Genomic DNA, 13,594 nt, shown 5'->3' with positions numbered 1-13,594 from the left:
AGAACAACTCCAAGCAGCCCAGTCACAATGGGCCAGAAATAGGACATTAAGATTAGACTTTATTCATGAAAAACTGCTTAAGGAAGGACATTCAATTCAAACGTTTAAGGATGTCGAATCTGCCATGCACGAATACTTCCTCGTTTATGGGAAAAAAATAGACCCAATACCGAGACCAACAATGAGTCAGTTTTATACACCGTCAGAGGAACAAAAGAACCGAGAGGTAAAATTTATCATGTTGGGATTGACTGCTGTATTGATTTTCAGCCAAACCATGAATACGCAGTGACAGCTGTGGCTATGACCTAGTTTAGAGCGATCTATAAATAGCATAATCAATATCTCGCCTAGTGTAGATGTGATTTGCATTTAGACAAATGATATGATAGATGTATATACCATGAATAACTGCAAGTTTACACTCATGGGGAAGACTACTCTTTGTAATAGACGCTGTGTTGATTTTTACTGCGGCATACACAATTATTACATCAGGCGCGGAAACATTAACTATACGTGTTCTGAATGCGGGATAGGGGTCAAAGGTCGTTATTGTTTATGTAAGGAACACGGTGCTGATAGGGTCAGGAACCAGATTATTTATGCTAGGAAGAGAGATTACATCAATGAGAGGAATAGTTTGGGGAGAATATGTATTTAGATATATGAAAAACAACCAATTAGACATTTGTCTCATTTTGCATATACCATTCAACCACAATGGTTTTTGTCAGAGAATTAAAAGCTATGGCAAAGCAAAGTGGACTGCGTGGATATTCTCGTATGAGAAAAGCTGAATTGATGGATTTACTCGGTTTGGAATACAACAGACCCCAGACTGTTAGAGAACTCAAAGTTCGAGCGAGAAACAGTGGGCTGAGAGGTTATTCTCGAATGAGAAGAGCTGAATTGATCGCTTTACTAGATAATAATCAACCTATTGATAATGATGATATTGATAATGATGATGATAATCAACAACAAGAATTAATATTTGTACCCACATCCGCCGGCGTTGGTAAATATCTAAGAGGTTGGAAGATGGATATTAATTCCAACATGGATGTTAACGATATTAAGCCCATCATATCAAGTAAAATTAACGAGGAATTAGATGATTTACATAGTATAAAATACCAGCTGACGATTAAAATGACATTGAGTAAAAGTAACACAGACGATAGCACCGAATATACCGAACCATATTTCCGTAGCAATCAAGAAGTTATAACCGAATCCGATACTATAAACTCATCATTAGATACATCAATTCAGAGGATACAGGAAACTTTAGAACGCTGGACTAATAGAGGTTCTGGTTGGGGTGTGGATAAAATCGATAGTTTATATTTAGATATAGCAAATTATATGCCTTTCAAAGGTGGATCTTATATAGATTTACCCCCGTATTATAAGAAGAAAAAAGCCATAATTATCATAAAAAATAAATGCGATGACTGTTTAAGAATGATGATAAGATCTGCATTGTTCCCCGTAGACAAGCATCCGGATAGACCTTCTAGCTATCCCCAAAACGATGGACTCAACTTCGATGGTATAGACGAACCTACACCAATATCACAAATTGATAAGGTGGAAAAGCAAAATAATTTAGCTATAAATGTTTTCGGACATTCTAAAGGAATTGTTGTACACAGGATAAGCTCCGCTCCGGAAAATATCCCCAGAATCAATTCATTTCTGATCGAAAAAGATGGTAAATATCATTATACGTGGATAAAGAGTTTAAACAGGCTATTATACGATCAAACAAAACATGCTAGAAAGAAATATTTCTGTGAAAGATGCCTGCATGGGTACAGCAGACAAGATCTATTAGAAGCGCATAAAGAAGACTGTAGAGGTGTTGGACAGAATGCTATTAGGATCGATATGCCTAAAGAGGGAAAAAATATATTAAAATTTGAACATTATTGTAATCAAATGCCAGTACCGTACGTAATTTACGCCGACTTCGAAGCGCTTATCAAACCCATAGAAAATACCAACCGTAGCAATACTGATAATAGTTTTACGTACAAAACTCAAGAACATATTCCTTGTGGGTTTGGATATATAGTTGTAAGGTATGATGGGAAAACAAACCCGCCCGTGATTTACAGAGGTCCCGATGCAGCGGGAAAGTTCCTAGAATATCTACAAAATGAAGAGAGAATAATCAGGGAAAAATTATCGTGTAAGAAACCCATGCGTATGACGAGGGATGATTGGAGGGCCCATAAGAAGTCAACGAGTTGTCACGTTTGTAATAAACCCCTGGATGGGGATTCCGTAAGAGATCATTGTCACGTCACGGGTAATTATCGGGGAGCAGCTCATAACGAGTGTAACTTGAAACTAAAAATGAACTCTCAAACAATACCCATCCCCGTTGTGTTTCATAACCTTAGGGGATACGATTCACATCTCATTATGCAAGCTATCTTGAAGACCGACGGCGGTTTAACGTGCATTCCTAATAATATGGAAAAATACATAACGTTCTCGTTGACTAAACCTATACATTATAGGGACAAGGATGGGAAATCTAGAACAAAGCAAAGTAATGGGCTTAGATTCATAGACTCCGTACAGTTTCTGTTATCTTCCCTGGACAATTTAGCTAATGCGAACAATCCCGATGACTTCGCGATAACAAATAAATATACCGATAAGATAACTCGTCATTTGTTGCTGAGAAAAGGTGTATATCCTTACGAATATATGGATGATTGGTCTAGATTCGAAGAAACTGAATTACCACCCCTCGAATCATTCTATAGTAACTTAACAGAATCTAGAATAACAGATGCCGATTATGAACACGCTCTGACGGTCTGGGATAAATTAGGTTGTAAGAATTTAGGCGATTATCACGATCTGTACTTAAAAACCGATGTACTGTTACTCGCCGATATATTCGAGATATTTAGAAAGACATGTTTCAAACAATATGGCTTGGACCCGGCATGGTACTATTCCAGTCCCGGACTATCGTGGGATGCATTGTTGAAGAAGAACTAAAACTACTCACAGATTACGATATGCACTTGTTTATTGAGAAAAGATTAAGAGGTGGTATATCGATGGCAGCTAAAAGGTATTTTAAGGCTAATAATAAATTAGTGGAAGGATACGATCCCAGTAAACCCGACACCCACATATTATATCTCGACGCTAACAATTTGTACGGATGGGCTATGAGTCAACCTTTACCCACGGGTGGTTTTGAATGGGTCAATGATATCGAAGTGAATGATATCCATAATATCCATAATAATGATATCGAAGTGAATAAAGGGTACATACTAGAAGTTGACTTGGAATATCCAAGTTCGTTACATAAAGACCATAACAGTTATCCGCTAGCTCCCGAAAGATTAATGGTTAATAAAGATTGGATGTCGGAATATCAACGCTCCTTGATGGGTAATAGTAGGTTAGCTAACGTAGAAAAACTCGTACCAAATTTGATGGATAAGACAAAATATATAGTTCACTACAGAAATCTCCAGTTGTATCTATCATTAGGTATGAAACTTAAGAAAATACACAGAGTTCTAAAGTTCGATCAAAGCCCTTGGATGGAGCCCTATATAAGGTTGAACACAGATTTAAGAAAGATAGCTACCAGCGATTTCGAAAAGAATCTTTATAAGCTCATGAATAACTCAGTATTTGGTAAAACTATGGAGAATCTAAGGAAGCGTGTTGATGTTAAATTAGTCAGATCTAATGAGGAAGAAAGACTCAGGAAACTTATAGCCAGTCCGGCTTTTAACAGAAGCAAGATATTCGATAACAACTTAGCCGCGTTGCATATGCATAAGAGTAATATAAAATTCAACAGACCGGTGTACGTCGGTATGAGTATTCTGGACTTGTCAAAACACTTAATGTATGACTTTTATTACAACGAACTTAAGAAGCAATACGGCGATAGATGCGAGGTGTTATATACCAACACAGATTCTTTGTTGAGGATGTGTATAAAGATATGGCAGAAAAAATAGATATGTACGACACGAGCGATTACCCTAAAGATAATCCACTGCACAGCGTTGTAAATAAAAAGGTGTTAGGTAAGATGAAGGATGAATGTGCTGGGACCCCTATAGCGGAGTATGTGGGATTAAGACCTAAGATGTATTCTATAAAGAAGTCCGATAATGGAGAGATAAGAAAAGCTAAGGGTGTTAAGAAGTATGTGGTCAAAAAGCATATCAAACATGAACAGTATAAAGAATCATTAATCAACGGTAGAACGTTCAAACACGAGATGAACTCTTTAAGAAGTTACAATCATAGGATATATGGATTAAGAATGAACAAGACATCATTATCCCCCTTAGATACAAAGAGATGGATTGATAATGATGGTGTAAATACCTATGCTTATGGTTATGGTGGTAATACCGTACCGTCGGGAACTATGAACAACTCTTCTCGTACAAATGCCCTACCCGGTCCATCTTGAAGATAATAAAGAATAGGCTCTCCTTCTTTCGTAACCAATCGACTAATGTTATACGTCTTAAGGGACCATATGGGATCGGTTGCGCGACGTAGGCCTCCTTCGAGTTCACCGGCCTGGTATAAATATCTTACCCTTACTTTATCCGGAAGTTTTCGTTCTTTGCCTCTCCTAGGTGCTGAAGATTCGGAAGTCACGGATTTCATTTTAATAGCATCGGATGGTTTCTTCCCTATTAATCTCGTTACTTCATTATTCAGCGCTGATACAACGGCTGATAATCGTGTCACCAATTCGGTTGATCTCAATCGCTCGGATTTCATTTCGATCCCATACTGATAGCCAAACAAACGTTCCGCTAATGTCCTGTTAAATCTTTCGACGATAGCTTGACTGCGGTGGGCCTCTCTTTCACCACGGACGATTTCGACATCGTTCTTTGTTAACAGTTTAGTTACCGATCCCATAAACTCGCGACCGGGATCTACTTGAAATAGCTTAGGCCATTTTAGTGGTCCGCGTTTAGATATGCGGCTCAGTGCATTAGCTACCTCTGTTGATTCTTTCGAGGTTAATGGCTCAGCCTCTTTGTATCGACTAGCCACATCCACTACTGTTAAAGCGTATTTATACGTTTTGCGTTTTACCTTATCGTGGGGAAGAAACAAGAGGTCAGCCTGATGAACTTCATTCGTCGTAAAAATATCAAACTTCTTCCTCGGTATATAACGCGGTGCCGGTAAGTATATTTGCCACATCGCTTGTTTCTTTAACCAATCCTTGGCCACATCTTTAGATACCTTAGCCGCGGTGGCTAATTTTTTTATTGCTCCTACACCTTTCCAATACCCTCGTGGGCTATAGTAAATTTTATCCATTATTAATGAATATTGATATTTCTTTTAAAACGACTTTCGTTGAATCGCATCATCATTTTTATACTAATAGAAGCAATGATTGGCCCCAGGTATTGGTGAGCTAGAGCCAATCTCATGACTATCATTAAATCACATAATCATTTTGGCATAAAAAATGCCACCTGTAGTAGCAGTATAGGTATATGAATCCGGCTCCAGTGGAAGTGGTCCAGAACCATCATTACCTATAAAAATTTATATCATTGGCTCCAGGTGGTGGTGAGCTAGAGCCAATTTAACTTAATCTCATGACTATCGTTGAATCGCATAGTCATTTTGGCATAAAAAATTCCATCTGTAGTGGTGGTATAGGTATATAAATCCAGCTCCAGTGGAAGTGGTCCAGAACCATCATTACCTATACTACTTAATGTGAAGCACTCAAAGGTATGTTGCCAGGTTCACTTTCACTTATACATTCCTAAGATATTGGTAATTGATTAGCAGGTGTCTTGAATGAGGTCAGTAGTGGTTCATTTAAAACTTTATGGAGATCTATTGAATCAAATTTTTAACATGTTAAATAGTCATAGAAATTACATATTTACACCAAAAGTCATGTGATTTCATTGTAGTCTAAAATGCAACAAACAACTGCTCTGATCCCACCACCAGCATGTATGCATGTCGGCCTGTGACATCACAGTGGAGAGTCCATGCCATTTCCCTTTGTTTATAGTGCATTAATCGACATGACAATGAAGTGATTTTCTGTTATTTTCAGTGTTTTGAAGATGTGAAATGGGATATTGTATTTTGTGGGGGAGAACTAGTTCATCAAGCAACAGTAACAAGTGTCGTTTCTTCAAATTTCCTAGCAAAAAGTAGGAAAGTTAGATACAGCTCTGTCAGCATGGAGAAAAGAATTGGATGCAGACTTGACATGCCGTTTAGTGTTTCTTGCATGTTGAGGCATCTGTCTATGAGAGAGATCAATACAAACTAAGAGACCTTGGTTATGGAAATACTTCTTGCATTCATTGTCAGAAATAATCCATGACTAACTACCATCTTCAACAAATACAAAGAACCATGCAATTCATAATTCATGCTCAGACAATATATTTGGCACAGTTTTGGTGTAAATTAATTCACATATTCAGTTCAAGGTCTTGCATACTTGAAATTTGAAGTTGAGAATATTATGTATGACCAGTTTCTGTAAGCCCTGAAATTAATTGAGTTCTCATTTTAGAATTTATATAAAATAGATAAATACTCTACCCTACATACATTATAAACTACTTTTCATATAAAAACAGGATAACTAATATATATGAAGATGTGTTAGACACTGATTTAAAAAGTTAAATTTTCTGATAAATGTCATTATGAAAAAAGTGAACAGCTCGATCTCCACCATACAATAACTGAACCTAGATTTAGACACAGAATGGGACATTGGAGGTGCTTACGGTAATGAACATACCACAAACACATATCATTGTAATAATAATTTCAACCACAAGCTACTGATCAGACAATCCAGAATATGAGCAAAACTATATACACATGAAAAGATTAACTTTTGTAATGTCCACAAACTACTTAGGTCTGCATCAATTTGTGACAAGCTCTCTTCTCACTAGAGCAATACAATTAGGATAATTAGACATTTGATTGATAGATCCAGCTCACTTTCATTGCTGCTGTTAAGACAACAACAGGCTTGTATTGATATAGAGGATTATGTGTAAGGTCACTGAGTGAAAATTCAACAGTTTCATTGGTGTCATTGCCTGGTGATGTCATGGTGAACCCAAGTAATCTATCAAACCCTATGCAGTAACAGTGATTGTCTGCAAGTCAGCTCTCCACCGTGATAGCAGGTCACATAATGACAACTCTGCTCATTAACTCTCAGTACCAGTAGTTTCCGGAATACCAGTGCTTTGTTTTACATGCTTTATAAATGAGTTTAGTCCCTATTTGTACTGTACGTCTCCTTTAAGCTTTGAGGAAATGAAGGTGAAGGCCTGTTGCAGATTCAGTCAGGGATATGTTGGCCACTCTCTTCAGAGCATTAATCAAATGGAGAGGCAAATTAATCTACTATGTTTGTTTTTATGTCATATATATAGAACTAACACGGAATTTCTCCTATAAATATCTACTGGTGAGGTATGCTGACTGCCTGTCGACTTCCTAATGCTATGGATTACCTTGTTTCCAATGTTTCAGATTAATAGCTATCCTGAGTACTTCAAGAAGAAGGTGTTTGCTGTAGCTTTTACAGATTCAGTTCATGCTTTTCGGAGAAAATACATGTTAGAAGAAACACAACATTTTTTCAGAGAGGTAATTGCTTGATGATAATATGCTATCATTTTGTGATATGTATTAGTGGCTGTATTGTAATGTAGTACCGCATCTTTTTGCACATCAAATTTAATGGACAAATATGCAAATACATTTTCTTGTATATCAGACAGAAATGTTAACAATTGTTAGCAATTTTTTTTTATCTTTTACTCACCTGAAGTTGCAGTTAAAAGGAGCTTGTGCATCATTGTGTACCATCTATCTGCCAGTTTGTCATAAACTTAACTCAACTTAAACTTTCCTCTTTTGGCCCTTATATAGGTACAGCCAGCTTCTAGAATCTGTCCTCTTGTGACTTCTATATAGGTACAGCCAGCTTCTAGAATCTGCACCTTTGTGGCTCTTACATATAAGTACAGCCAGCTTCTAGAATCAGTCCTCTTGTGACTTTTATATAGGTACAGCCATCTTCTAGAATCTGCACATTTGTGGCTCTTATATAAAAGTACAGCCAACTTCTAGTATCTGTCCTCTTGTGGCTGCTATGTTGGTACAGCCATCTTCTAGTATCTGTCCTCTTGTGGCTGCTATATACATACAGCCAACTTCTAGTATCTGTCCTCTTGTGGCTGCTATATATAGGTACAGCCATCTTCTAGTATCTGTCCTCTAATTACTGCTATATACGTACAGCCATCTTCTAGTATCTGTCCTCTTGTGGCTGCTATGTTGGTACAGCCATCTTCTAGTATCTGTCCTCTTGTGGCTGCTATGTTGGTACAGCCAACTTCTAGTATCTGTCCTCTTGTGGCTGTTATGTTGGTACAGCCATCTTCTAGTATCTGTCCTCTTGTGGCTGCTATGTTGGTACAGCCAACTTCTAGAATCTGTCCCCTTGTGGCTGCTATATATAGGTACAGCCATCTTCTAGTATCTGTCCTCTTATTGCTCCTATATACGTACAGCCATCTTCTAGTATCTGTCCTCTTGTGGCTGCTATGTTGGTACAGCCATCTTCTAGTATTTGTCCTCTTGTGGCTGCTATGTTGGTACAGCCATCTTCTAGTATCTGTCCTCTTATTGCTGCTATATACATACAGCCAACTTCTAGTATCTGTCCTCTTGTGGCTGCTATATATAGGTACAGCCATCTTCTAGTATCTGTCCTCTTGTGGCTGCTATGTTGGTACAGCCACCTTCTAGTATCTGTCCTCTTGTGGCTGCTATGTTGGTACAGCCAACTTCTAGTATCTGTCCTCTTGTGGCTGCTATGTTGGTACAGCCATCTTCTAATATCTGTCCTCTTGTGGCTGCTATGTTGGTACAGCCATCTTCTAGTATCTGTCCTCTTGTGGCTGCTATGTTGGTACAGCCATCTTCTAGTATCTGTCCTCTTGTGGCTGCTATGTTGGTACAGCCATCTTCTAGTATCTGTCCCCTTGTGGCTGCTATATATAGGTACAGCCATCTTCTAGTATCTGTCCTCTTATTACTGCTATATACATACAGCCAACTTCTAGTATCTGTCCTCTTGTGGCTGCTATGTTGGTACAGCCATCTTCTAGTATCTGTCCCCTTGTGGCTGCTATATATAGGTACAGCCATCTTCTAGTATCTGTCCTCTTGTGGCTGCTATGTTGGTACAGCCATCCTCTAGTATCTGTCCCCTTGTGGCTGCTATATATAGGTACAGCCATCTTCTAGTATCTGTCCTCTTATTACTGCTATATACATACAGCCATCTTCTAGTATCTGTCCTCTTGTGGCTGCTATGTTGGTACAGCCAACTTCTAGTATCTGTCCTCTTGTGGCTGCTATGGTGGTACAGCCATCTTCTAGTATCTGTCCTCTTATTACTGCTATATACGTACAGCCATCTTCTAGTATCTGTCCTCTTGTGGCTGCTATGTTGGTACAGCCATCTTCTAGTATCTGTCCTCTTGTGGCTGATATGTTGGTACAGCCATCTTCTAGAATCTGTCCTCTTGTGGCTGCTATATATAGGTACAGCCATCTTCTAGTATCTGTCCTCTTATTACTGCTATATACATACAGCCAACTTCTAGTATCTGTCCTCTTATTACTGCTCTATATAGGTACAGCAATCTTCTAGTATCTGTCCTCTTATTGCTCCTATATACGTACAGCCATCTTCTAGTATCTGTCCTCTTGTGGCTGCTATGTTGGTACAGCCATCTTCTAGTATCTGTCCTCTTGTGGCTCCTATATATAGGTACAGCCATCTTCTAGTATCTGTCCTCTTGTGGCTGCTATGTTGGTACAGCCATCTTCTAGTATCTGTCCTCTTGTGGCTGCTATATATAGGTACAGCCATCTTCTAGTATCTGTCCTCTTATTACTGCTATATACATACAGCCAACTTCTAGTATCTGTCCTCTTGTGGCTGCTATATATAGGTACAGCCATCTTCTAGTATCTGTCCTCTTATTACTGTTATATACATACAGCCATCTTCTAGTATCTGTCCTCTTGTGGCTGCTATGTTGGTACAGCCATCTTTCTAGTATCTGTCCTCTTGTGGCTGCTATGTTGGTACAGCCATCTTCTAGTATCTGTCCTCTTATTGCTGCTATATACGTACAGCCATCTTCTATTATCGTTCCTCTTGTGGCTGCTATGTTGGTACAGCCATCTTCTAGTATCTGTCCTCTTGTGGCTGCTATGTTGGTACAGGCATCTTCTAGTATCTGTCCTCTTGTGGCTCCTATATATAGGCACAGCCATCTTCTAGTATCTGTCTTCTTGTGGCTGCTATGTTGGTACAGCCATCTTCTAGTATCTGTCCTCTTGTGGCTGCTATGTTGGTACAGCCATCTTCTAGTATCTGTCCTCTTGTGGCTACTATGTTGGTACAGCCAACTTCTAGTATCTGTCCTCTTGTGGCTGCTATGTTGGTACAGCCATCTTCTAGTATCTGTCCTCTTGTGGCTGCTATGTTGGTACAGCCATCTTCTAGTATCTGTCCTCTTGTGGCTGCTATGTTGGTACAGCCATCTTCTAGTATCTGTCCTCTTATTACTGCTATATACGTACAGCCATCTTCTAGTATCTGCCCCTTTGTGGCTGCAATGTTGGTACAGCCATCTTCTAGTATCTGTCCTCTCGTGGCTGCTATGTTGGTACAGCCATCTTCTAGTATCTGTCCTCTTGTGGCTGCTATGTTGGTACAGCCATCTTCTAGTATCTGTCCTCTTGTGGCTGCTATGTTGGTACAGCCTACTTCTAGTATATGTCCTCTTGTGGCTGCTATGTTGGTACAGCCATCTTCTAGTATCTGACCTCTTATTGCTGCTATATACGTACAGCCATCGTCTAGTATCTGTCCTCTTGTGGCTGCTATGTTGGTACAGCCATCTTCTAGTATCTGTCCTCTTGTGGCTGCTATGTTGGTACAGCCATCTTCTAGTATCTGTCCTCTTGTGGCTCCTATATATAGGCACAGCCATCTTCTAGTATCTGTCCTCTTGTGGCTGCTATGTTGGTACAGCCATCTTCTAGTATCTGTCCTCTTGTGGCTGCTATGTTGGTACGGCCATCTTCTAGTATCTGTCCTCTTGTGACTGCTATGTTGGTACAGCCAACTTCTAGTATCTGTCCTCTTGTGGCTGCTATGTTGGTACAGCCATCTTCTAGTATCTGTCCTCTTGTGGCTCCTATATATAGGTACAGCCATCTTCTAGTATCTGTCCTCTTGTGGCTGCTATGTTGGTAGAGCCAACTTCTAGTATCTGTCCTCTTGTGGCTGCTATGTTGGTACAGCCATCTTCTAGTATCTGTCCTCTTGTGGCTGCTATGTTGGTACAGCCATCTTCTAGTATCTGTCCTCTTGTGGCTGCTATGTTGGTACAGCCATCTTCTAGTATCTGTCCTCTTGTGGCTCCTATATATAGGCACAGCCATCTTCTAGTATCTGTCCTCTTGTGGCTGCTATGTTGGTACAGCCATCTTCTAGTATCTGTCCTCTTGTGGCTGCTATGTTGGTACGGCCATCTTCTAGTATCTGTCCTCTTGTGACTGCTATGTTGGTACAGCCAACTTTTAGTATCTGTCCTCTTGTGGCTGCTATGTTGGTACAGCCATCTTCTAGTATCTGTCCTCTTGTGGCTCCTATATATAGGTACAGCCATCTTCTAGTATCTGTCCTCTTGTGGCTGCTATGTTGGTACAGCCATCTTCTAGTATCTGTCCTCTTATTGCTGCTTTATACGTACAGCCATCTTCTAGTATCTGTCCTCTTGTGGCTGCTATGTTGGTACAACCATCTTCTAGTATCTGTCCTCTTGTGGCTGCTATGTTGGTACAGCCATCTTCTAGTATCTGTCCTCTTATTGCTGCTTTATACGTACAGCCATCTTCTAGTATCTGTCCTCTTGTGGCTGCTATGTTGGTACAGCCATCTTCTAGTATCTGTCCTCTTGTGGCTGCTATGTTGGTACAGCCAACTCCTAGTATCTGTCCTCTTGTGGCTGCTATGTTGGTACAGCCATCTTCTAGTATCTGCCCTCTTGTGGCTGCTATGTTGGTACAGCCATCTTCTAGTATCTGTCCTCTTATTACTGCTATATACGTACAGCCATCTTCTAGTATCTGTCCTCTTGTGGCTGCTATGTTGGTACAGCCAACTTCTAGTATCTGTCCTCTTGTGGCTGCTATGTTGGTACAGCCATCTTCTAGTATCTGTCCTCTTGTGGCTGCTATGTTGGTACAGCCATCTTCTAGTATCTGTCCTCTTGTGGCAGCTATGTTGGTACGGCCATCTTCTAGTATCTGTCCTCTTGTGGCTGCTATGTAGGTACAGCCAACTTCTAGTATCTGTCCTCTTGTGGCTGCTATGTTGGTACAGCCATCTTCTAGTATCTGTCCTCTTGTGGCTCCTATATATACGTACAGCCATCTTCTAGTATCTGTCCTCTTGTGGCTGCTATGTTGGTACAGCCAACTTCTAGTATCTGTCCTCTTGTGGCTGCTATGTTGGTACAGCCATCTTCTAGTATTTGTCCTCTTGTGGCTCCTATATATAGGTACAGCCATCTTCTAGTATCTGTTCTCTTGTGGCTGCTATGTTGGTACAACCATCTTCTAGTATCTGTCCTCTTGTGGCTGCTATGTTGGTACAGCCATCTTCTAGTATCTGTCCTCTTGTGGCTGCTATGTTGGTACAGCCATCTTCTAGTATCTGTCCTCTTATTGCTGCTTTATACGTACAGCCATCTTCTCGTATCTGTCCTCTTGTGGCTGCTATGTTGGTACAGCCATCTTCTAGTATCTGTCCTCTTGTGGCTGCTATGTTGGTACAGCAATCTTCTAGTATCTGCCCTCTTGTGGCTGCTATGTTGGTACAGCCATCTTCTAGTATCTGTCCTCTTGTGGCTGCTATGTTGGTACAGCCATCTTCTAGTATCTGTCCTCTTGTGGCTGCTATGTTGGTACGGCCATCTTCTAGTATCTGTCCTCTTGTGGCTGCTATGTAGGTACAGCCAACTTCTAGTATCTGTCCTCTTGTGGCTGCTATGTTGGTACAGCCATCTTCTAGTATCTGTCCTCTTGTGGCTCCTATATATACGTACAGCCATCTTCTAGTATCTGTCCTCTTGTGGCTGCTATGTTGGTACAGCCAACTTCTAGTATCTGTCCTCTTGTGGCTGCTATGTTGGTACAGCCATCTTCTAGTATCTGTCCTCTTGTGGCTCCTATATATAGGTACAGCCATCTTCTAGTATCTGTCCTCTTGTGGCTGCTATGTTGGTACAGCCATCTTCTAGTATCTGTCCTCTTGTGGCTGCTATGTTGGTACAGCAATCTTCTAGTATCTGCCCTCTTGTGGCTGCTATGTTGGTACAGCCATCTTCTAGTATCTGTCCTCTTGTGGCTGCTATGTTGGTACAGCCAACTTCTAGTATCTGTCCTTTTATGGCTG

General features: G+C 40.2%; 1 protein-coding gene across 2 annotated transcripts in view; it reads left to right on the top strand.

The window, feature by feature from the left end:
* LOC124118013 (dentin matrix acidic phosphoprotein 1-like) overlaps positions 1-13,594 on the top strand; it is a 397,126-nt gene that overhangs the window by 372,117 nt on the left and 11,415 nt on the right. The window contains exon 10 of one of the 2 annotated variants that reach the window (XM_046480046.2): positions 7,576-7,692. The exons of the other annotated variant lie outside the window; for it this stretch is intronic. Within the exon in view, the coding sequence (XP_046336002.1) occupies positions 7,576-7,692 (117 nt within the window). The remainder of the gene's footprint in view (positions 1-7,575; positions 7,693-13,594) is intronic. 2 annotated transcript variants of the gene reach the window in all.

This window comes from Haliotis rufescens, unplaced genomic scaffold (assembly GCF_023055435.1).
Source record: "Haliotis rufescens isolate VD_foot unplaced genomic scaffold, xgHalRufe1.0.p SCAF_1, whole genome shotgun sequence".
NCBI lineage: Eukaryota > Metazoa > Mollusca > Gastropoda > Lepetellida > Haliotidae > Haliotis > Haliotis rufescens.
The sequence above is the reverse complement of the archived record's forward strand: the minus strand, read 5'-3'. Positions and strand labels throughout refer to the sequence as shown.